General features: G+C 42.6%; 1 protein-coding gene across 1 annotated transcript in view; it reads right to left on the bottom strand.

The window, feature by feature from the left end:
- brsk2a (BR serine/threonine kinase 2a) overlaps positions 1 to 22,193 on the bottom strand; it is a gene marked incomplete at both ends in the record, with an annotated part of 310,767 nt that overhangs the window by 34,206 nt on the left and 254,368 nt on the right. Inside the window, 6 exons of the mRNA XM_083762742.1 lie at positions 757 to 854; positions 1,479 to 1,643; positions 2,522 to 2,553; positions 7,591 to 7,737; positions 11,191 to 11,259; positions 11,457 to 11,490. Coding sequence (XP_083618868.1) covers positions 757 to 854; positions 1,479 to 1,643; positions 2,522 to 2,553; positions 7,591 to 7,737; positions 11,191 to 11,259; positions 11,457 to 11,490 — 545 coding nt within the window. The remainder of the gene's footprint in view (positions 1 to 756; positions 855 to 1,478; positions 1,644 to 2,521; positions 2,554 to 7,590; positions 7,738 to 11,190; positions 11,260 to 11,456; positions 11,491 to 22,193) is intronic.

Genomic DNA, 22,193 nt, shown 5'->3' with positions numbered 1-22,193 from the left:
GGTTAATTACCTAGTAGTTGTCAGGAAAATACTTGGTAATTTCCTAGTAGCTACTGGGTAACTTGCATGGTAGCAGAGTAAATACTTATAAATACTGGGTAGTTACCTAGTAATTACACAGTAAATACTTATAAATACACGGTAATTACTAGGTAGTTGTCAGGAAAATACTTGGTAATTACCTGGCAACTAGTGGGTCATTCACCATGGTAAGTTCCATGTAATTACCAGGTAATTATACAGTAAATAGTTATACATACAGGGTAATTACCTAGTAGTTGTCAGGGAAAATACTTGGTAATGACCTAGTAATTACTGCAATACTATTGCCATGTAGTTACCAGGTAATTACCTGGTAGTTACCTGGTAGTTAAAATGAAGGGTTACCCACTATGCATTCTTTTTGGGAGCACCTTGGCTAAACTCCAGCAGCGTTTAGCCCAGGAAGAGAGACATTTACCTGAAAATGCCTGCTGCATACTAGAGGTACACAATCAGGTATAGAGTCACATATCTCAGAAAGTTATCCGAAATATACCTGAGGTATGCCCTCCCACATACACTTCACTCGTATGTGTAGTAAAAAAGGAGAAGAAGTTTAGGGATATGGGGTAAGGCACTAACGAAAATAGGGCGATTAGTCTTTTCACTTTTCAGATGACAAAAACATCACTAAAACTAAATACGATTTCACTCAAATGACTACGACTATACTAAATTTGACTGTCAGAATGGGCGGCGGTGTGCGTGCCTCACCGACTTCGTTGCGTGGGGGCAGGTTCTGGTCCTCCTGGCTGGGGTAGCGCTCCTTGCGGTCCAGTAGCAGGAAGTAGATCATCTTCTCCTGGTTGTCTCTGCAAGAGAACAATAGAGTTATATATAATCTAGAGAGCGGACAGCCCCGCCCCCACTGTCCATTTCAACGTAATTGTCAGGTAATTGTCGCAGGGTTCTGGATGACCACGTTGACCTCCTGAATACACTCCGCCATAATTTGCTGGAGGACAACATTATGATGTATTCGTCCCAGCTAGCCCCGAATGACCATAACAGGTCTGTACAAAAGTAAATAAGTGTCATAGATATTCTGAAGAAAACCTGCATGGAGACTGACATTCAGTCTAATATTACATTATAATAGTATGTGTAAAAAGGGAAATGTAAAATTTGCCACCGTCTTTGGTAAAATAAATGGTAAATGATAAATGCATACAGTATAGTGCCTTTATCCAAGGCGCTTTACATAGTGCATTACATTCACCCATTCACACACACATTCAACCATGCCAACCAGCACAACAGGAGCAATTTGGGGTTCAGTGTCTTGCCCAAGGACACTTCGACTTCGAACCGCCGACCCATGGATCATTGGACGACCTGCTCTACCTCCTGAACCACAGTCGCCACGGATTTGTCCATGTAGGGACATAATATTGATGACCCCTGCTGCTTACTACATCCCTCCCTCATGCACTCACTGGTCATTGAGCAGGTCTTTGAGCAGTTTGTTCTTGTCTCTGAAGCAGCCCAGGGAGTGCATGCTGTCCAGCACGTCTGGGTCGATGTCGTCGGCCGACGGCAGGCTGCGGATGGTCACCTTCCTGGGCACAGGCTGCTCCGGCTCCGGCTCGTTCTTACCCGCCCTGACAGAACACAGAACACTGCAGAGTAAGCAAACGGCACCACTGGAAAGTACCTTAATGATGTTCATACTTCTACTCACTACAAGTAGCCTATAGTAGAACATTTGAGTGTTACTAATACTTTGTATATTTTGATTATTCCAAAACACATATCGACCAATTGAATACTTGCTATACTTCTATTCGACGTCGACACATCATCATTCACATCGACACACATTGTCAGATGTATATAGATGGAATATTTAAAAGAATATTTGCACTTTACTTGAGTATTACTTACTTAGTATCACTTCTACTCCATTATCTGGGATCCAAATATTGTAATTTTTACTCCACTACATTAATTTGAAAACTTTAGTTACTAGTTACTATGTAGATTGTGATTATTATTACAAAACATGCATTAACCACCTCAGCCCTATACATTTCGTCCATTTGAAAATAGCCGATCACAACTCACAATGCGTTGCGATGTGTCCCATTGTGAGCTTGTAGATCTGCTATTTTCAAAATGATATTTTTTGTATAGATTTGAAAACTTGAAATCGGACATTCAGTATTATTAGTACTTTCACTGTCGGTACAGTACATTTTGATGCCAATACTTTCTACATTTATAGTACATTTTGAAAACATTTAAGTAGGTTACTTTTCCCCCACCACTGCTTTTTACCATAAGTGTAAAGTCTGAGTACTTCTTTCTGCCACTGGCAATTTAGCCTAAACATGCCCCAGGGTGGAGATAATGCCCTCCTCAAATGTACTCTAGTGTGTGCAGATGGAGAGCCTCATTCATCATGCAGCTGTAGTGCAGAATATGCCCCCAGCTCTATGCCAGTGGAAATAAATAAGATAAATCAAAGCAGTATACTTACATGTACCAGTTGTGCTTCTGGATTTGATCTAACTGTAAGAGACAAGAGACAAGAGACAAGAGACAAGAGACAAGGGCAAACGGTTAGCACGGCTTCTGTTACATCACGCGCAATCGTGATCATCATCATCACGCCAGACAGACAGACAGACAGACAGACAGACAGACAGACAGACAGACAGACAGACAGACAGACAGACAGACAGACAGACAGACAGACAGACAGACAGACAGACAGACTGACAGACAGACAGACAATTGAGTTGCATGGTGCATGTGGAGAAGAATCATATTATCTCTCTCTCTCTCACTGGCCCGAACAGTGCCAGCCACCATGATGGTCAATTCATACTTTGTGTCAGATCGAGGGCTGTGTTCGCTCGATGAAGGCGACGGATCTTTCAACTGAAAATACGTTATTATAAAATGGAGCACAGATAAGATTTAGAGGGACTATATCTTTGTCGATCTCATTCGATGTATCTCTCGATCGTGGAAGTGGTTAAGTGTGTACATGAATACCAATGAAAAGTAATTAAAAAAAACAAGAGCCTGTGACTAAACATAATAACTAAACTCGATCCATTGGAACACATTTCCATTTTCGGAATAGTTTTGGACATACAGTACAACGTGCGTGTGTGTGTGTGTGTGTGTGTGTGTGTGTGTGTGTGTGTGTGTGTGTGTGTGTGTGTGTGTGTGTGTGTGTGTGTGTGTGTGTGTGTGTGTGTGTGTGTGTGTGCGTGTGTGTGTGTGTGTGTGTGTGTGTGTGTGTGTGAAACATATGGCAGTCCATCAGCGCAGACAGAGCCCTCAGGGAGAGCAGGGCGATGGGGACCTGCTGTGAGGACTGTTACTGGATGACGCTGATGGCTGTCAGCCCTCAATGTCCTTCACTGACACTCCCTCTGTCTCTCTGCACACACAGTCTCTCCGAGGCTCCAAATTATGATACATTATATAAGCTTAATGGGAGATGTTTGAGATGAAAAGAAAAACACAGAACCACTGCTGTATAAAAAGGACAGTGCTGGAGGCTGTAGGATGTTTCTTGGGGGATGGCCTGTCCTCGCCAGGCAGGGAGAACAACACATACAGTAGCTGTGAACATAAAGGTGACGGTCCAAGTACTGGAGGCTTCACGTCCCTGCTTATACTGAAAGCAGGCATTCCAAGGTTTCTTTGAAGATATTTCGAGTTCACAAAGTCACAATAGAGAATATTTCTAAATTTAAATTTCAAAATATCGGTCAAAAAGGGCAATTTCCACTAACAGCAGCCACTGACTGTGGAGGAAAGGAGACAATCAAGAGTTAAAATACGTTCAAAAGATAGCGGATGTGCAAGCTCACAGCGCGGCACGAAGTGACACACTGCAAGCTTGTAGATTTGTTATTTTCAAAGAGCCCACGTTAACGGATGAAGTCGTTCAAATCATTGTGATGCTATAGTAACTATAGGCTACTTGGGGTCCACCAGTGGTCCGGGGACCACCGGTGGTCCTTGAGGGGATTCAAGATGGTGCCCAGCTAAATGATGGACAGTTGTTAACAACATGGACCCTTATAGATCTTTAACTCTTGAGAGCATAATATGAAACCAAATGGACCCGTTCAATCATTGTTAAACATCTACATTACTTAATTTACAATAAGTTTACATAATTAGAGAATGGAATTGTGGACAAAATCCTATCCGACGATAACAACATTCTTTATAGTTTTGGGTCAGCAAATCTAAATGTGGTTGTCTGTGGCTCAAATGCTGAAAAGATAATGGCCCTTGAACCACTGACTTAGAGAACCACTGCTATAAACATAGTAACAACTAGAACTGCACTCTGTCGAGTGCATATATACTTGCTTGTTGCACACTAGTAGGCCATAAATGGCCAACTATTGCGCAAGCAGAGCGCGCAAGTACTTTCGACCGCTCTCAATGTATACATAGGAGCATTACCTTTAATCCTCCCAACACTAAAACATATCGTCATTACGTCACCATCGAAAACCAATTACACTCTGCCATTGGGTCCTTTAATCCACATCTTTATTAGGTCATCATTGAGAGCTAGTTATACATTAGCCTCGGAAACCCAGACGTTTTTATTTCCAGGGAGGAAAAGAAAGGTCTGGGTCCGAGTCCACTTCAATTCGGCATAGAGTAGCGCAAACGTCGATCACTCTCTGCTGATTTCTGATCATCTGCACCTTTGTTAAATTGACGCACACACGCACACATGCGCACACACACACTCCTCTCTCTCTCTGTCGCTCTAATTAATCAGTTTCATGTCGGGCAGCTGTGTCTAGATTCTCCCGGCGGATCCTGCCGGGAGCTGCCTATGCCATAGGAAGCATAGGTGGACCCCAGGCTAGTTATACATATACTACGTATATGCATATGTTGCTGGGATGGTGCATACGCATCAAAATTGGCGGGACGGCTGGGACAGCGCATACGAGTCCCGGGCGAAATTAGTACTTGCGCGCTCTGCTTGCGCAAGTAACAAGTCACAAGTTTGTAAGCTTGTAGATCAGCAATTTTTTTGGCTAATGCCCCCCTCCCCACCCCTCCAATATGGATGCTGCCTGGGGTTCATTTAGTAGTAAAAGCCAGCGATGCACAGCGCAACAATATTGTTGTTATATCTCGTCTCAGGCTCTGTCCTCTGTCTCTCGCCCCTTTCTTTTATCAGAGGTCTTTGGAGGTGCAGGAGCATACCAGCCATGCTGGTGATGGATGGCGGTGGCGTAGAGAAGTGGGACATTTGCGTACAAGCCACGGACTGCACTCTCAAGGACAGTGTCACCGGATCACAACACAACACACACACACTCCTATGCAAATTCATCGCGGTGACCTCTGCACGGACACCATACCTGGAGACTGGTGTGTGCGCGTGCGTGTGTTTGTGTGTAGATAACGTGACTGTATCTCTTTGCACAGACGGGATGCAAATGATCATACAAGAACAAAGGGCGGCAACATGACGGTGTGCACTGCACGCTCCTTGACTCCACTGACCACTTTCATTATTTACTTCTAGTATCTCTCTCTCTCTCCCTCTCTCTCTCTCTCTGTCTGTTCATTGTTTTTCCTGACCCAGTTGCCCTCCACACCTCCTGTTTGTTCTCTGTCGAGGTGAGCATTCATTCATCGGTGTGTGGAAAATGGAAGTCCTGGCATCAAAGCAGAGTAGCAGCGCGTAAAGCACTCAAACAGCGGGACCTCCGTTGTTGAATTCAGGCCATGCACTTGTGGATGGGGGGGGGTGTGTTTGGGGGTCTCGGATGGAATTGGGGGATGAGGCTCACAAAACACATTTTGTGAAACACTGCAGAAACAAACAGCACACGGAAAATGTCTGGCTTGGCGACAACGTGGAGCTGAGATTAGCCACTTTAGCCCAGTGTGTATCTCTGGCACCACACTCGCTCCTTGGGGGCATTATAGCTTCCACCAGCTTATCGTTCATTCGCCGCCGGGCAGAAGCCTCGTATCACCATAGGCAATTTCGTTTTATGGCTCTTTTGAAAATAAATGCCCTACTTCGTCATACCACAATGCCACACAAAAATACTTACTTTTCTTTTTAAAGGATTAAGTTCAAGTGATTGATGTCTGTGGATTTTATAAATATGACTAAATTCCATTCCTCTATTTCTAAATGACTAAATAATACATTAATTGGATCCATTGGAACACATTGAAAAATAACTATTTTGGACATCCAAGGTTTCCACCCGGCACGGCGGTGAGTTCCAAAACAATGGGATTATCTCCCTTTATATATAGCTGGAGTTATTCCACAACAACTGTGATAAATAACTTCTTAAAACATGTTATTGCTACCAATATATTTTCATTTACTACAAGTAGCATTGTGTGATGATGAAATATCATCTGTGTTTGGTGGAAACTTCATAGTCCAAAAGTGTTAATTACTTTTCAGGATTCATAAATCAAAAGCAAAGGGAAAATAGCAGATCAACAGTAGATCGGCTACTTTCACTACTACACCAGTAAGACGCCCTGAGGGCGAGAAGCGCTGGTCGGCTCTGTGGGGGATCGTGACTACATACAGTATGTGCCCATATCTGGAGATCCCTGATGGTGTCACGCGATGTCACAATATGGAGGCGTGACCAACAAACCAATGGAAAATGCACGTTTTCATAGTAAATGTGACCTACTGTCGCAATACACATTTATTTTTTAATTTATGGAATTTCTTAGATTTTCTTTAATTTCTTCATAAAATTACTGGGGGGTAAAAATGATTGAAAAACGTTTTTGGAAAATGTTTTGAAATAATAATAATTTAAAGCAAAATGTAGGAAGAAAATAAATATGGGATTGATTCAATGTTTGTTATCCAGTGGTATGGACTATAGAGAGGACTGAGGGACTCTCCAGTCCAGTCATACAGGGCTTAGTGCTATAGACTAAGGGGTACTCTCCAGTCCAGTCATACAGGGCTTAGTGCTACAGACTAAGTGGTACTCTCCAGTCCAGTCATACAGGGCTTAGTGCTACAGACTAAGTGGTACTCTCCAGTCCAGTCATACAGGGCTTAGTGCTACAGACTAAGTGGTACTCTCCAGTCCAGTCATACAGGGCTTAGTGCTACAGACTAAGTGGTACTCTCCAGTCCAGTCATACAGGGCTTAGTGCTACAGACTAAGTGGTACTCTCCAGTCCAGTCATACAGGGCTTAGTGCTACAGACTAAGTGGTACTCTCCAGTCCAGTCATACAGGGCTTAGTGCCACTGCTACAGACTAAGTGGTACTCTCCAGTCCAGTCATACAGGGCTTAGTGCTACAGACTAAGTGGTACTCTCCAGTCCAGTCATACAGGGCTTAGTGCTACAGACTAAGTGGTACTCTCCAGTCCAGTCATACAGGGCTTAGTGCTACAGACTAAGTGGTACTCTCCAGTCCAGTCATACAGGGCTTAGTGCTACAGACTAAGTGGTACTCTCCAGTCCAGTCATACAGGGCTTAGTGCTATAGACTTCTATATGAAGTGGGTTAAAGCACAATGAGTGGTGGGTCAGTGAACCCACCGTTAGGCGTTTGGTGGCGTCCACTTCGATCATGCCACGCAGCAGGTTCTGGCAGTCTGGAGGGATGAAGTGAGGCATGTGGAACACTCCCAGCTTCACCTTCTCTAACAGGTTCCGCAGGTTGTCATCGTCAAATGGTAGAGCGCCCTGCACACAGAGAGAGGGGGAGAGCAAAAAAATTAAAATTGAATAAACACTTTTTTTAAAACATCTGCTATTTGTTCATAACCTTTCAGAAGCTTATCTTAGGAAGCTTCTAAACAGCTAAATTCACAATCCTCGGTTGCAATGTAACAGTTTTCTCTCTGTGTGTGTGTGTGTGTGTGTGTGTGTGTGTGTGTGTGTGTGTGTGTGTGTGTGTGTGTGTGTGTGTGTGTGTGTGTGTGTGTGTGTGTGTGTGTGTGTGTGTGTGTGTGCGTGTGTGTGTGCGTGCGTGCGTGCGTGCATTTCCATTCCCTTATAATTGTACATACAATATTTTAGTTTGGACTGTATTGTTATACCTTTGCTTTGTTATAGCAATGTTATCTATGCTATGTTTTCTCATGCCAATAAAGCCCTTGAATTGGGAGAGAGGGAGAGGGAGAGGGAGAGGGAGAGGGAGAGAGACAGATAAAGACATGAGAGAGGGATAAAGAGAGACAGATAAAGACAGAGAAAGAGAGACAGAGAGGGAGGGGGACCAAGGAAACACATGCAGATAAAGAGAGACAGAGAGACAGAGAGACAGAGGGAGACAGAGAGACAGAGACAGAGACAGAGACAGAGACAGAGACAGAGACAGAGACAGAGACAGAGACAGAGACAGAGACAGAGACAGAGACAGAGACAGAGAGAGAGAGAGAGAGAGAGAGAGGCAGCGACAGATAAAGAGAGACAGATAAAGACAGAGAAAGACCAAGGAAACACATGCAGATAAAGAGAGACAGAGAGACAGAGAGGGAAGGGGACCAAGGAAACACATGCAGATAAAGCGGCGCAATTCTCATTCGGAACGAGGTTGATGTTTCGCAGCACATAAAGGCATCAACGTGTATATGAATGAGTCATCAACTACTCTACAGTATATGAATAGTTTTGTTGCAAAATAATGGTTTATTCATCATGCCCCCAGTGTGTAAAGGCCTTTAAGGCAGGGAGATGAATAGGCACGCATGGAAAGCTTATTGCATCAGATGAGTGCAGCCTCCAACCAATGAAAACAAGAACGTGAATAAGGAATGATGTTTAAACGACGCACGCGTGTAAGAGCGCCATTGCATACCGCATAACCAGAGCGTGATCTCGTTATCTCTTTACAACACTCAAATTAAAGCGCTTCGGTCTAGCTTGTGGGGCCCATTTTTAGCCTATATACTTGCAAGCTCGAGGCGAAAACAGCGTTTTTAAAACAAATTGTGTAATGGGGGACCATGCCACCAAAATCTTGCAGATGGGGGAACCACAGCCTATTATTTGGGGGTCCTTGACATAAATAAATAATAAAAGTTAAGTAAAGCGAGGAGCTATAACCATCCACCTCATCCGACCTCTTCCTCTTCCAGCACTCACACATCACAGTCATTCATCAGGACCGAGCTGACACCGCAACAGATGTGGGCCGTTTGACAAAATGGCAGCTTCCGCCACAAGACGGGAGAGGGAGAAAGAGGAAGACAAAGTGAGAACAGGAGACTATAGCCAGAGAGACGATGAAAACAAAAGGCTCGCGATAAAGAAGAGCATGAGGAGAGAAAAGGGGGCGAGCCGGTGTTAACAGATGATGTGAGGGCGGTCTAACTGCTGGGGAGTGCGTGTGTCTCCTACCATCGGACAAATTATGGTCCTCCTCCTCTCCCAGAGAGACAGTTGTGGAAGAGGTAATTGGTGTTGTTTTGTTTGTTTTACAACACCTCAACGTAGGATGTGGGAGCCGATGTGGGAGCCACATTTGCAATGATTCATTCATTTTAGTAATCACTGCTTTTATTTTGTGATTTTGTGTTTTAATGTAATAGTTCATATATTGATGTATACATATTCTTAAATAAGTCAAGTTAAATAATTTAATAAGTTAATTGTATAATAATAATTTGTTAAAATACATTGCCAGGTTAATTTGCGCTTTAGGTTTAAAACAAAGCTTTTCAGATTTTCTGATTTAGTTGATGCTCAAGACAGGGTCAGAACTACATCATTTTTTTGACCATAGTACACTTTTATTACTTCTGTAATAGGGAACAAATGTTTTTGTAATAAATAGTTTGTGTTACTTTTACATCTTAGTCCTTTGAAGTATTTCTGCTCTAGAGAATATACATATTAGTAAAGAAAAGGTGCCGCTGAGTCCTGTATTTCAAAATCTTAATTACTCAAATAAAAATACTACTAATCGAACTGGGGAGTCCCGTCGATCATTACATTATATGACAGTCTTAGAGTTAAAATGTATCTTTGGAGTTATTTTTCGTCTCAGATTGAGATGATTGAACAGTACATCAATGTTAGGGGCTCAATACAAAATCGTCACTACCTCGCAGTTACAATAACTCTTCTGATGACTTTTAAAGTTACGTTAGCTGTAGGCGATTTTGCTTTCTGTTTTTTGGGAAGTGAATTTTGGGGTCTTCAATATAAAAGATGGCGAGGGACTTTAGACTGAATCGCAGGAGGCAGTCAAAGTGTTGAATAAAAATAAATTTCATAAATTAAACACATTAAAAAATAAAACACATCATCTTTTCCTCTGGGGGTCATTAAAACATTTTCAGATGGGGTCCCGCGCAGCCAAATACATCAATTTGACATAAAAGAAATGTTTGAGAACTACTGAATTAAGCAGTGCAGTGCAGACCACACACTACTGTGGCCAAAAGCCATCCTATCATCAGCACTGGTATTTGTATTGGGCTGTATAGTTTATGTTTGGCTGTATGAATTATGCATGGAGCAGGAGGAACTAACAGCTGTTGATGTAACAGGGCTTCAGGACATGATGCAGCTGGTGAATGAACCCCCGTTATGAATACAGTCGATTGGGATTTTGTGGACGGCCGGTCTGTGGCCTAATGAATAGGAAGATGTTACCAGAGCCTTAATTGTGCAAGCAAAGCACATGCTGTGTAAACTTCAGGGTGTTTTTGTAACCCAATAAAAGTAGCATTTTGAATAAAGGACTTGTACTTGTCACGGAGCCTTTTAGTGTTGCTACTTAAACATAACGTTAAAGATCCGAGTACTTCTGTCACCACTGACCAGCTGCAATAATTGGTTCTTAAAGTGAGGTCCCAGGGGTATTTTAACCAATTTAACCATATTTTAGACTTTGGCAAAATTTGTGCAATTTCAACTACAACTTTTTCCTTCTGGAGGTCCATCATGGCACAACACGTTTTCAGACGGGGGTGTGAGGCCAAATAAATATCAATTTGGGCGTCCTTCCTTGACACAGAAACGTTTGAGAAGCATGAGTGCAGTAGGCCTTCACACTGTGGCTAGAGAAATTCAGTAGCCTTTATAGCGAAATTTTGGGTGGCAATTTTCTCTGAGGGGACTTGACCGCAGACAACATGTCAGCCTCGTCCAGCGGCCGGTCGGTATAAACAATGTGTGGACACTCACCACCAATAGGGCGAAGAGAATGACCCCGCAGCTCCACACGTCCGCTCTCCTCCCGTCGTATTTCTCGCCCTGCAGGGGCGAGAGAAAGAGAGAGAGAGAGAGAGAGAGAGAGAGAGAGAGAGAGAGAGAGAGAGAGAGAGAGAGAGAGAGAGAGATGAGGGCGAGGTTGAAGGTTCAAAGGGGACAGAGGGATAACATTCAGAAAGTAAAAAAGATAAAGTTATACACAATAATAGTAATGTGGTGTAGACAGTAGACACACTCACCCGTATGACTTCTGGACAGGCGTAGTGTGGGGATCTGGGTGGGGAGGGGAGGGGGAAAGGGGGCAGACACAGAATACAATACATTACACATTCTATCATCCAAAGACAGAAAATGTGTACAAAATACTAAGAGGTAGTTCACAATGAGTCGTGATGGGATGTGTTGTAGAGCTTATGGATCTACTATTTTTGCTGTCTAGGGCAAATCAAACCCTGCTCCAGTCCTTCATTGGTGCTCACAATGACACAGCCTAGCTCCCCTTTTTTTAAACCGGCACCGGTTATGTCGTCGCTGTCGGACAGAAACCTCGTAACTCCTTTTCTTTAAATGAACAGCCAACGTGATCATACTACAGCGTCACACAAAAGCATCAAGTATCAGATCTACAAGGAGATCTTGTAGTAGCAGATCTGCAAGCTGTAGATCTGCTACTACAGGTAGCTACTACTGGCAGAGTAGAGAGCAAATGTCAGGACCGCCATTGAACAGGCCAGAGAGACGAATGGTTGACCACGTTAAAACTCAATTGAGCAGCGAAAAGAACGGAACAACGCTTGGGTCTTCTTCGGTGCAACCAGTGGTGGAAAGTAACTATAGGCCTAATGTACTCAAGTAGGCTACTGTACTGTACTAATAATTAAGTAAAGGTTTGTGGTATTTGTACTTTACTTGAGTAATTCAAATTTTCAGTACTTTTACTTCTACTCCACTACATCTTAAAGGAAAATATAGTATTTTTACTCCACTACAATAATTTGAAAACTTTACTTACTAGTTACATTGTATTACAAAACATACATTATCCATCCCTACAGGCCATTTGAAAATAGTCGATCTACAAGCTCACAATTCGTTCCCATGCGACACAAGATTTTTCATACATTTGAACACTTGAAATGAGACATTCTTTTACTTTGGGTACTGTAAGTAGATGTTGATGCCATTGCCAACAATGTTGTACCTTTACTCAAGTATATGTGACCAGTGCCAGTGATTTCAACCACAAGTCGGCAATAGTATAACTTCACAATTGAACGAAATACATTCTTTCTTTTTTTTTGGTGGTGTGGTATACTTTCACCGATGTGTGTCGTCAGCATGAGGAAATGAAGACGGAAAGGCAGGACAAAGGCTTCTCCAAATCTCAGCGTTTATTTGGTAAAACACAAGAGAGTCAATCGCTACAAAGCAGACATGTCTCAAAGGTACACGCCTATTGTCTGTTCCAACCAGCCTAGTGGAGCCAAAATCAAGACTCGTTCGAACAGCCCCGTTCACAAGAAATACACGGTGTTATATAACACTTCAGATCTGATCCCTCCTCACCAGTAGCTGAACTAGGCACTTCCTGACTCTTTTGACCAATGAAATCTGGGCTACTAGCTTATTCATGTTTACAGAGGCGGGCCTCTCTGGCAGAGACACTAGACATGAGTAACTTCTAACCTTGCATTAAAACAACAGATTACTACTTTAAGGATACAATGACAAATTGTAGTTAAAACATAACCGGTCTTTAGATGAAACCGAGCACTCTAATGAACATATATAGTTAAATGTAACAGAACTGAAATAGAACAGAACAGAAGGAGTGATTTAAACCAGTTTGACCCAGTAACGAACACTATAATCTTGTAGTCTCATAGTACCTTTTAAATCAGTACAGGTTGCACTCACTTATTAATAGTTATAGAGTCTCCCCTTTCTATAGTGACAGATTGTAAAAGTCATTTCTTAGATAAATGTGGCACAGTTACATTGGCAGAGCGTACCCAAATGGTCACCGGTGGAGAATTCCAACCTCGCTCTCCAGGGGACCTAGCTTCAAACAGTTGGAACAATGACCCTTTGTTTTCAGGTGTGATGAGACATTCTAGTGTAAACTCAAAGTAGTTTGATGAGACATTTCTAGTGACAATCGTACTTTTGGTTTCATGAAATTACACGACAGTGGTTTTCGTTTTTAGCCACATTAACACGGTTGGAATGTTAAAGAATGTTTTTATTCGATCAGAATGTCGTTTTAGTGTCATTAAGTCGTTGTAATTGCTTAAACAAGTCACTATGTCTAATGTTTTAACCATTGGGTTAAGCAATGCTAACCAATGCTAATCAGAAAATCAGCTTTCCTTTCAAAGTATGCAAATTCCGCTAAATTCCGCTTTTTTGTACACAATCGTTTTTGAAGATAATACTAGTCTTTTACTAACTGGCTAACAGAAATAGCAGAGAAAGAAGTATTAACCATCGTATTTTGTAAAAAGTGTGTTTATTTTCGGTCCGCCTAAAGCTAATGTTCCAGATGGGGGCACTGGTGAATCAGAACAATGGAACATGTTGAAATGGCTTCCTGTTTCCAATAGCAGAAGAAGAAGACAATGTAAACATTGTAACATTATGTCACCATAACGTGGCTATTATTAGTTACTTTGGAATGTAACTGCCATGAAAATTAAGGTCATAATAACGCAGATCACATCGATATGTAATATAGCGCGATATGTACTTGTTTTAGCTACAGGATTGATATCAATATAATGCTAAACGTAGCTAAAAAGCTATCGTTGGGGTTGCCAGGTTCTGAGAAATAAGCAACCCGGTATATGAAAACAAGCCCAAAATAAGCGAAAATAGCCGAAGCATTTAACAATACAAATCTTGTCCCTGGACCCTGGCATACATTATTTTCTGCAGACAAATAATAATAACAGGCTAATATAGCTATTTTATTTGTAGGCTACTCATCTGGAACATTTACATAGGCCTGATCTAATAAGGGTCCACTTGGTTACCATCTCTCCATAATCAACTACACTTTAAAAACAAACCCAAATAATCAACTACACTTTATTTTTGTCAAATACATTTTTAGTAACAGGTTATACATTATTATAAATTTGGTACAGTAGGCCTATGCATTATTTTTCTTTAGAAACAAGGCCAACTAATTATAATAAGCAGACATGGCAACACTGCTGGTTGAATAATGGAGGAATGAAGGGAAAACAGCGCCCCCTAAAGATCATAGATCACTGCTGAAATCTTAGATAGGCAAATTCTTTACTTTGAGGTTTCCAATTCAACAAGTTTTAAATGGTCATATCTTCTTAATTTTCCCCCCAATTTCAATGAGCAATACATCATATGAAACGTTACAGTGTGCAGTTTCATAATATGTAAAGAACTGAAAAATGACCATGGCCCCCTTGTATATTAAACCACCTTCCCCGGTCACATATGTTGAATTTCTGACTCTTGTAACAGAGTATTTCTAAATTGCGGTATTGATACTTTTACTTAAGCAAAACAATTGAGTACTTTTTCCACCACTGAGTGCAACACCGGTCAAGATGTGTTCCGCCGTCCCGAGGGCGTCTGTCTGGACGTCTTCCCACACGCCCGCCCACACTCAAGGGCGCCGTCTCAAACTGGCGCCCGCAAACAGGCCCCATTAATCTTTAACCGCCACCTGGACGGACTCGCAGTAAAAGCCACTGGCTAGACGGGCACGTCGATACAGTATGGTGTACTGTATGAAGATTATTTATAGACGCTTGCGGCTCGTTCTTCTCTACATAAACACGGTGGCACCGGTCCAATGTTTTGACACGGGGCGATCTTGCCAAACGGCCTCCTCTCTTGAAGCGATAACAGCTTCATGGCTGCTTTATGACGGGGCAAAGTTGGCCGAGTTATAGGACGGCCGGCGGTGGTTTTAAAGCGCATTCAGGCTGCCTGTCAAGAGACGATTTTAGCCGCATAGCAAAACATCCTTAGCAGCAGCGGCCGATGAACAATGATGGGAAAGTGCATGGTTGGGGGTCATTTAGCATCAGATGTATATGTATGCACACACAGGCCAGTTGCCCTGAGTGAAACAAGACATCATGACCCGAGCTACCCCTACTCTAGCATGCGCACGCGCACGCGCACACACACACACACACACACACACACACACACACACACACACACACACACACACACACACACACACACACACACACACACACACACACACACACACACACCATTCGCAAACATAATGGTGTGGTTTGTACTGTAGTTGATTCCATCGTGTAGTAACGGCTGGGCATACAATTATAATAATAATGGACACATTATAAAATGTATGACGCTGTAGTACGAATAAAACACAAAAAGTTTCAATACGGCAATAGGAGCAATGATATTCCAGGCAGAAGACCTCCCCCACCTAACCTTTCAGCGTGGTGACCCCCCCCCCCCCTAATGGCAAGGTACCTGCTTCTAATGAGAGCCTATGTGAGCTGTGTAAACACTGAGCCTATTAGGTGCTCTTGTTGACTGCTGTGTACTCATGAATAGCAGCCCTGGCGGAATGCGGCGCTCCGCGCTGCTTCAGCGGGCTGTCATGACGATGACGGGCGGCCGGGCAGGGCGTAGCGAACGCCGCCGTAACCTCTTCAGTGGTTCAAGTTCAAACTGGAGCCTATGCAAATAGCAGCCTTCCTTATTGCAGGTGTCATAGAGCATCATGCAGAAGAACAAGAGATGAAAAAAGAGAAAAGAAAAGACTAATGAGCTGTAGTGGAAGAAGTACTCAGATTGTTTTTAGTAAAAGTACAGTACAAAAAGTACAGTATTTGACTCTGAGATGTAGTAGAAGTATAAGTAACTTAAATAACCCCGCAAAAAAATTAAGAACCTCCAAATAATAGCACTTAAGTACGGTACTTGAGTCTTAGGTTAATTAACACCACCGCTAGTGGTGACTAATGAGTTTGAGATAAGCGTTCGTTAAGCTTGAACACCAAGGCCAGAATACACACAAACTCATCAACGGATGCTAGCTCATTATTTGCCCGGGCGTCAGCTGGCAAACACTGTGAGCAGATAAATAGAGACTGAGGTACACGTACACAGGTTGGCATTTGGTGAGATTTGAATCCTAATGTCAGCACCACTCCATAATAATGCTGCTCGACCTTTTCTCTCCGTCCATGAATCATGCGCGCACCTTTCCACTGGCTCAACCACTGATCCACTGATCTACTACAGTGAATCAAAGCCTTCTTCTATTCTGAATTTCAAACACCCCCAGTTTGATACCCCCAAAAAATATTCCCCAAAGTGAACGGTACTCAGTAAGAGCAGACGTGTGAGAATTCCTGCTATTTTATTATGTCTGGAGCGCACCAGCAATAGCTCTGCACTGCAGAAAGGCGCTGCTGTGAGCGGTTTGTGGAACAGCATTAGGTAGAAAAAGACATTTATCTCTGAATCTGAGGTGCTCAGAGTGCTGAGGCAGTGGAGTAGAAAGGATGTAATTTAAAAAAGTGACTGTTTCAGCTCGACTCTGAAGAGACGTTATATCAGTGCCAATTGAACATCAGCATTTGCTCTGTTTTACTCAAAGTTCTTCATCGTAAAATCAATAAAGGATTTTCTCGCTTTCCGATTTCTCGCTTTCCGATTTCTCGCTTACCGATTTCTCGCTTTCCGATTTCAAGCTTACCGATTTTCTCGCTTTCCGATTTCTCGCTTATAGATTTCTCGCTTTCCGATTTCTCGCTTTCCGATTTCTCGCTTATAGATTTCTCGCTTATCGCTTTCTCGCTTTCCGATTTTCTCGCTTTCCGATTTCTCGCTTACCGATTTCTCGCTTTCCGATTTCTCGCTTTCCGATTTTCTCGCTTTCCGATTTCTCGCTTATCGATTTCTCGCTTTCCGATTTCTCGCATTCCGATTTTCTCGCTTTCCGATTTCTCGCTTACCGATTTCTCGCTTTCCGATTTCTCGCTTTCCGATTTCTCGCTTATCGATTAATCGCTTTCCGATTAATCGCTTTCCGATTTTCTCGCTTATCGATTTCTCGCTTATCGATTTCTCGCTTATCGATTTCTCGCTTATCGATTTCTCGCTTTCCGATTTCTCGCTTTCCGATTTTCTCGCTTTCCGATTTTCTCGCTTATCGATTTCTCGCTTTCTGATTTCTTGCTTATCGATTTCTCGCTTTCCGATTTCTCGCTTATAGATTTCTCGCTTTCCGATTTTCTCGCTTTCCGATTTTCTAGCTTATCGATTTCTCGCTTTCTGATTTCTCACAGTTAGAATGTTATCAGTACTGTGGACAGTTAGAATGTTATCAGTACTGTGGACAGTTAGAATGTTATCAGTACTGTGGACAGTTACAATGTTATCAGTAATGTGGACAGATACAATGTTATCAGTACTGTGGACAGTTAGAATATTATCAGTACTGTGGACAGTTACAATGTTATCATCAGTACTGTGGACAGTTAGAATATTATCAGTACTGTGGACAGTTACAATGTTATCAGTAATGTGGACAGATACAATGTTATCAGTACTGTGGACAGTTACAATGAATAGTACTGTGTGTGGACAGTTACAATGAAGGAATTAAATACTTGTTCTATCCTTGTATAGTTCTGGGATTTGGAATCACATGCGACACAGTTTTGAATAACCGTCACATTGTTGTTAGCTTGTAGATCTGCTATTTTAGAATAGCCAGAGTATACTGCTTAACCCTTCCATTGTGTTACGGTCATTATCTCCACCAGGCCGAAGGCATGGGGAGAGAGTATGTTTTGCACTCTGTCCGTGTGTGTGTGCGTGTGTTCGTCCGTCCATCCGTCCGTCTGTTACCAACTAATCTCCGGCACCGTTAACCCGGTCGATGCCAAATTTTGCACACACACTCCCTGGATGCCAACGATGAACCTGTGCCCCAAATTTTCCAGAACGGCCTGTTAGAGCGCCACCAGGAGGCCGACTTTTGAAAAACGCAAATCATTACACACTATCTCTATAGGCATGTGTTCAAGATGGATCTGTGCAATATTCCATCCTAATTGACTACCATTGGCTTTCAAAGTTTGCAGGATTGCCCCATTTTGAACAAAAAGCCTCAAATCATGAACGTATGTGTGTGTGTGTGTGTGTGTGTGTGTGTGTGTGTGTGTGTGTGTGTGTGTGTGTGTGTGTGTGTGTGTGCGTATGGCCGTATGCACATGCACCGCTTTTGGGCTCCCCATGCACCTCCAGCCACTACACCTGGGGGGAGGTTTCACCCTCACTCCGTTCCATTAGCCACAGCAAATGGAATACATTTGTGTCAGGCTGCAGTGTGGCCAGATAAATGTCTTTAATTAAAAAAACGGTCATATCTGCACTTAGACGTGGACAGCCACGAGAGCACCAACAATCAACAAACACAAACTGCATCGGAAATTATATGAGGGGAGCTCAGACGGGAAGGAAAACAGTGCAAGTGTGCTAAGCAGTGCGCTCAGGCGTTGTTTCTACATGCAGAAGTGTGCGTGTGCGTGTGTGTGTGTGTGTGTGTGTGTGTGTGTGTGTGTGTGTGTGTGTGTGTGTGTGTGTACACAGTATGGCTACGTCTGGGACAAAATGCGTGAGTTTTCCACCTGCGGCTAGTCGTCTTTTTAGCTTCTGTAAATGCACACAGGGGATTGAGCAGATGCAAGCGCACCTGGATCGGATGCACGACCGCCGCGAGCATGACTCAAAATTCAACATAACACAATAATCAAATATAGACACAGTTAGTTTGAAAGAATGCTCAACTAACTTGCTGACTAGACTCTCACAGGGGCAATGTAGAAGCAGGCTTTCTAGGGAAGAGAGATCAACTGATTCAATTGTACTGAATATGCATTTTAAACGCATGCAGACGTTTATGTCGGTACGGAATACCGAACGGGCCTATATACCGGGCCCAGAAGCCTGAGAGATCAGGGAACCCTTAAACCCGAGCATGTGCATCAAGTTGCTGTTATTATCTTTCTTGTCACATTGTCTCAGTTATACATGTCAATTACAGGGCCCCAATGGTCGTACTGAGGTGGGGGAGACTGAGAAACTGAAAGAATAGCTTAAATAGTCTTTAGTTTGAAGATGTCATGATACATTTTAAGTCAATATTCATCCCCTCAGTCTCATCTATAGGATTTTAAAGGAGCATCTAAAGCCCTATTCGCACGGGATTAGTATTACCCCTATTACCCCAGGATCTCAGGTAATATGGAATAATAATCACGGAGGACGTCTGTGTTTTAATCCCGTGCGAAACGATCATGTCGGTGATTTGGGCTGTAATAATTACAGGCCAAATTACCTACCATAATTCAGAAAACACAGGTGTCCCTATAAAATACTAATCCTGTGCAAATCCACATCTCAGTATTTTGGGGTAGAATTGAAAAACTTGTACAACTTAAAATGTTGCGTGCATGTGTATACATTAAATGTTTCACTTAGTTCTCTCTCTCTGGCTTTTGAGAGAGAGAGAGAGAGAGAGAAAGACAGAGAGACAGAGAGAAATACGTAGGATGCAGATATACTCGTGCAGTCCTGCACTGATGAGAACATATCTTTGTACCAACCAACATTACATGCCAATAAAGTATTAGCCCACCTGATTGATCCTCCGGTCTATTTGAAGACCTCCACGCAAACTCCCCTTGGGTAAAAGCATCCGTACCCAGGGGCCCAAAGTCTCACAATCCACCTATACTGTATGTAAATGTATGCTGCAAGTTTTTTTTGCTTTTGACCACTTGGAAATCTCAATGACTCTTCCTGTTTTCTCTCTACATTAAATAACTTTGCCAAAAATAGCCAATCTCACAACTCAAGCTTGCAGATGCTATTGGTGGCCTCAGCGTGCACAGAATGATACGAACAGTGGACAAACTAAGTGACATTGGACTTAGGGCTGAGCGAAGCCTCGCCAGTGCTGTGTGGGCACTGTGTTTTTTCTGGCCAGAGAGTCAGTATGTCGGGTTGTGGCTGGTCTGCAGGTACAGTATATAATATGGACAGAATTGGGTCTGAGGCTGGGGGACGGGGGATGTCAGAGGGTCCCTGTGTCACCAGAGAGAGCGTACAGAGACATCCATGTCACCAGACCCCGGTAAATCTGCACTAGACCCCCCTCTGTTCACCACTGAGACCAAAAATGCACCAGAAAGCACTTTCTGTCAGCAGCACACGCAAAAAAAGCTAAGAAACGGCTTCACAAGAAACGGTGTCATAGTCCATTTGGGTTGCGCACGGTAATTTGTCATCCTCAATTTGACGTTGCTTATTTTAATGACAGCTGTGATCCTCTGTTCCCGTAGAAAGATTAAAAGGGACATTCCTCCTTGTGAGAGAGAGGATCTCCTGCAGTTGGTGCAGGATGATGGGGCTGAGGGGCTTCGGAACAGAGTACTCAACCGCCCCAGTGCTTCAGCCAAAGAACATTGTGTTACTGTCAGCCAGAAACCTCTTATTAATCTGTCAGTGACTGTCAGTCAGTCAGTCAGTCATCCTCTCTGTCCGTCACGCCACCATATATGGCCGTTAGTCTGTCACACCTCGTGACACGCTCCATTATGACTGGAGCATCACCTAGATCTACATATATGGATATGTCGAAGTTATGGACATGCAGTATGAGGTTTTCATCCGACAGGCGATTTACTTTCAAATGTATACTTGAGTTAGTGTACTGGAGTACTCGCGTTCAAAAGTAAATGCTTTAAAAATATATTATGAATGCATTGATGTCTTTTTCCCTTCCCAGAAATGTTTTGGAGTCAAAGTTACAATATTTGTCTTTGAAATGTAGTGGAGTATCCAAAAATACAAATTAGGTACCAGTAATAAAGAAAATGTACTTTATTACTGTCCACTTTTAAATTTGACAAAATATGGGTCCATATTTTACGGAACGTTTGGCCAATTAGAATCCAACCGGCAACCACTATTGGCACAACGTTATGTCAGATAAGCTTTATTATTGATATCAAACCGGATCGCTGATTTTTATTTTGAATTATTTTTGCTTGGCCTTTCCTTCTTCAGCGATCCTAGACAGGTTTCACGTATCCGCAGTGCCGTTCACTTCTTGTATACAGGTAGATTAAAAAGCGGAATAACTCTAAATTGGAACATTGGCATTTCCTAGAGCAAGTATGGACTCATTTTAGCTTGGATCTAGCTTGCAACACACTAAAAACGAAGTAGATCCGGGTCGGCAGTCTGCGGTTGGCTTGTGTCCACCAGGTGACAGTTAACTTGTTAAAATGCATCAAAACACAACAGTAGCATCACTGTGGCATATTACGTATTTCGTATTGACAAAATACAGTATAAGGTGCTATAAAGTCCACTGTGCTGGATTGCTTATCTGCTTACTGTATGTGCTGTACCACATAAACCAGGACCATTTTCCCTTTAATGGATTTATTTTTAAATGTCTTGTTAGTTTACATCGTCTCCATTATCATCTTTATCAAAAATCAATACCAAACTAACCGGAGTGACTGAATTCATGTTGACTACACTTCATTTCGCAGCTAATATAACTGATAAGCCATGGCCGTCTCAATTTCTTTCCTGAATCAATCTTTTCACTTTCTGAACAATTTTCAGGCACTTAAAAAAATTAGCCCATATTTTAAAGTCATCTTGTATTGACAAAAATACAGTATAAGGTCACTGTGTTGGAATGCTTATCTCAAGCTACAGTAGATTTGAGTCTTTGCGAGTCGATTCTCATACCATATACTGAAATGAATGGAAGACAGTGGCGTTCAAATCCAGACTGCATGATTTGTAAAATGGTGGGAAGTGAGGTCAAGAGTGTACAGTCTAACATGAGGGGAGCTGAAGACTTCATTTCAAGGACCACCAGTTTTCAATGCATTAGGACAGGGGTC

The sequence above is a fragment of the Protomyctophum parallelum genome, assembly GCF_964188405.1.
Source record: "Protomyctophum parallelum genome assembly, chromosome: 4".
Classification (NCBI taxonomy): domain Eukaryota; kingdom Metazoa; phylum Chordata; class Actinopteri; order Myctophiformes; family Myctophidae; genus Protomyctophum; species Protomyctophum parallelum.
Note: the sequence above shows the minus strand (reverse complement) of the source record. Positions and strands in the feature narration are given on the sequence as shown.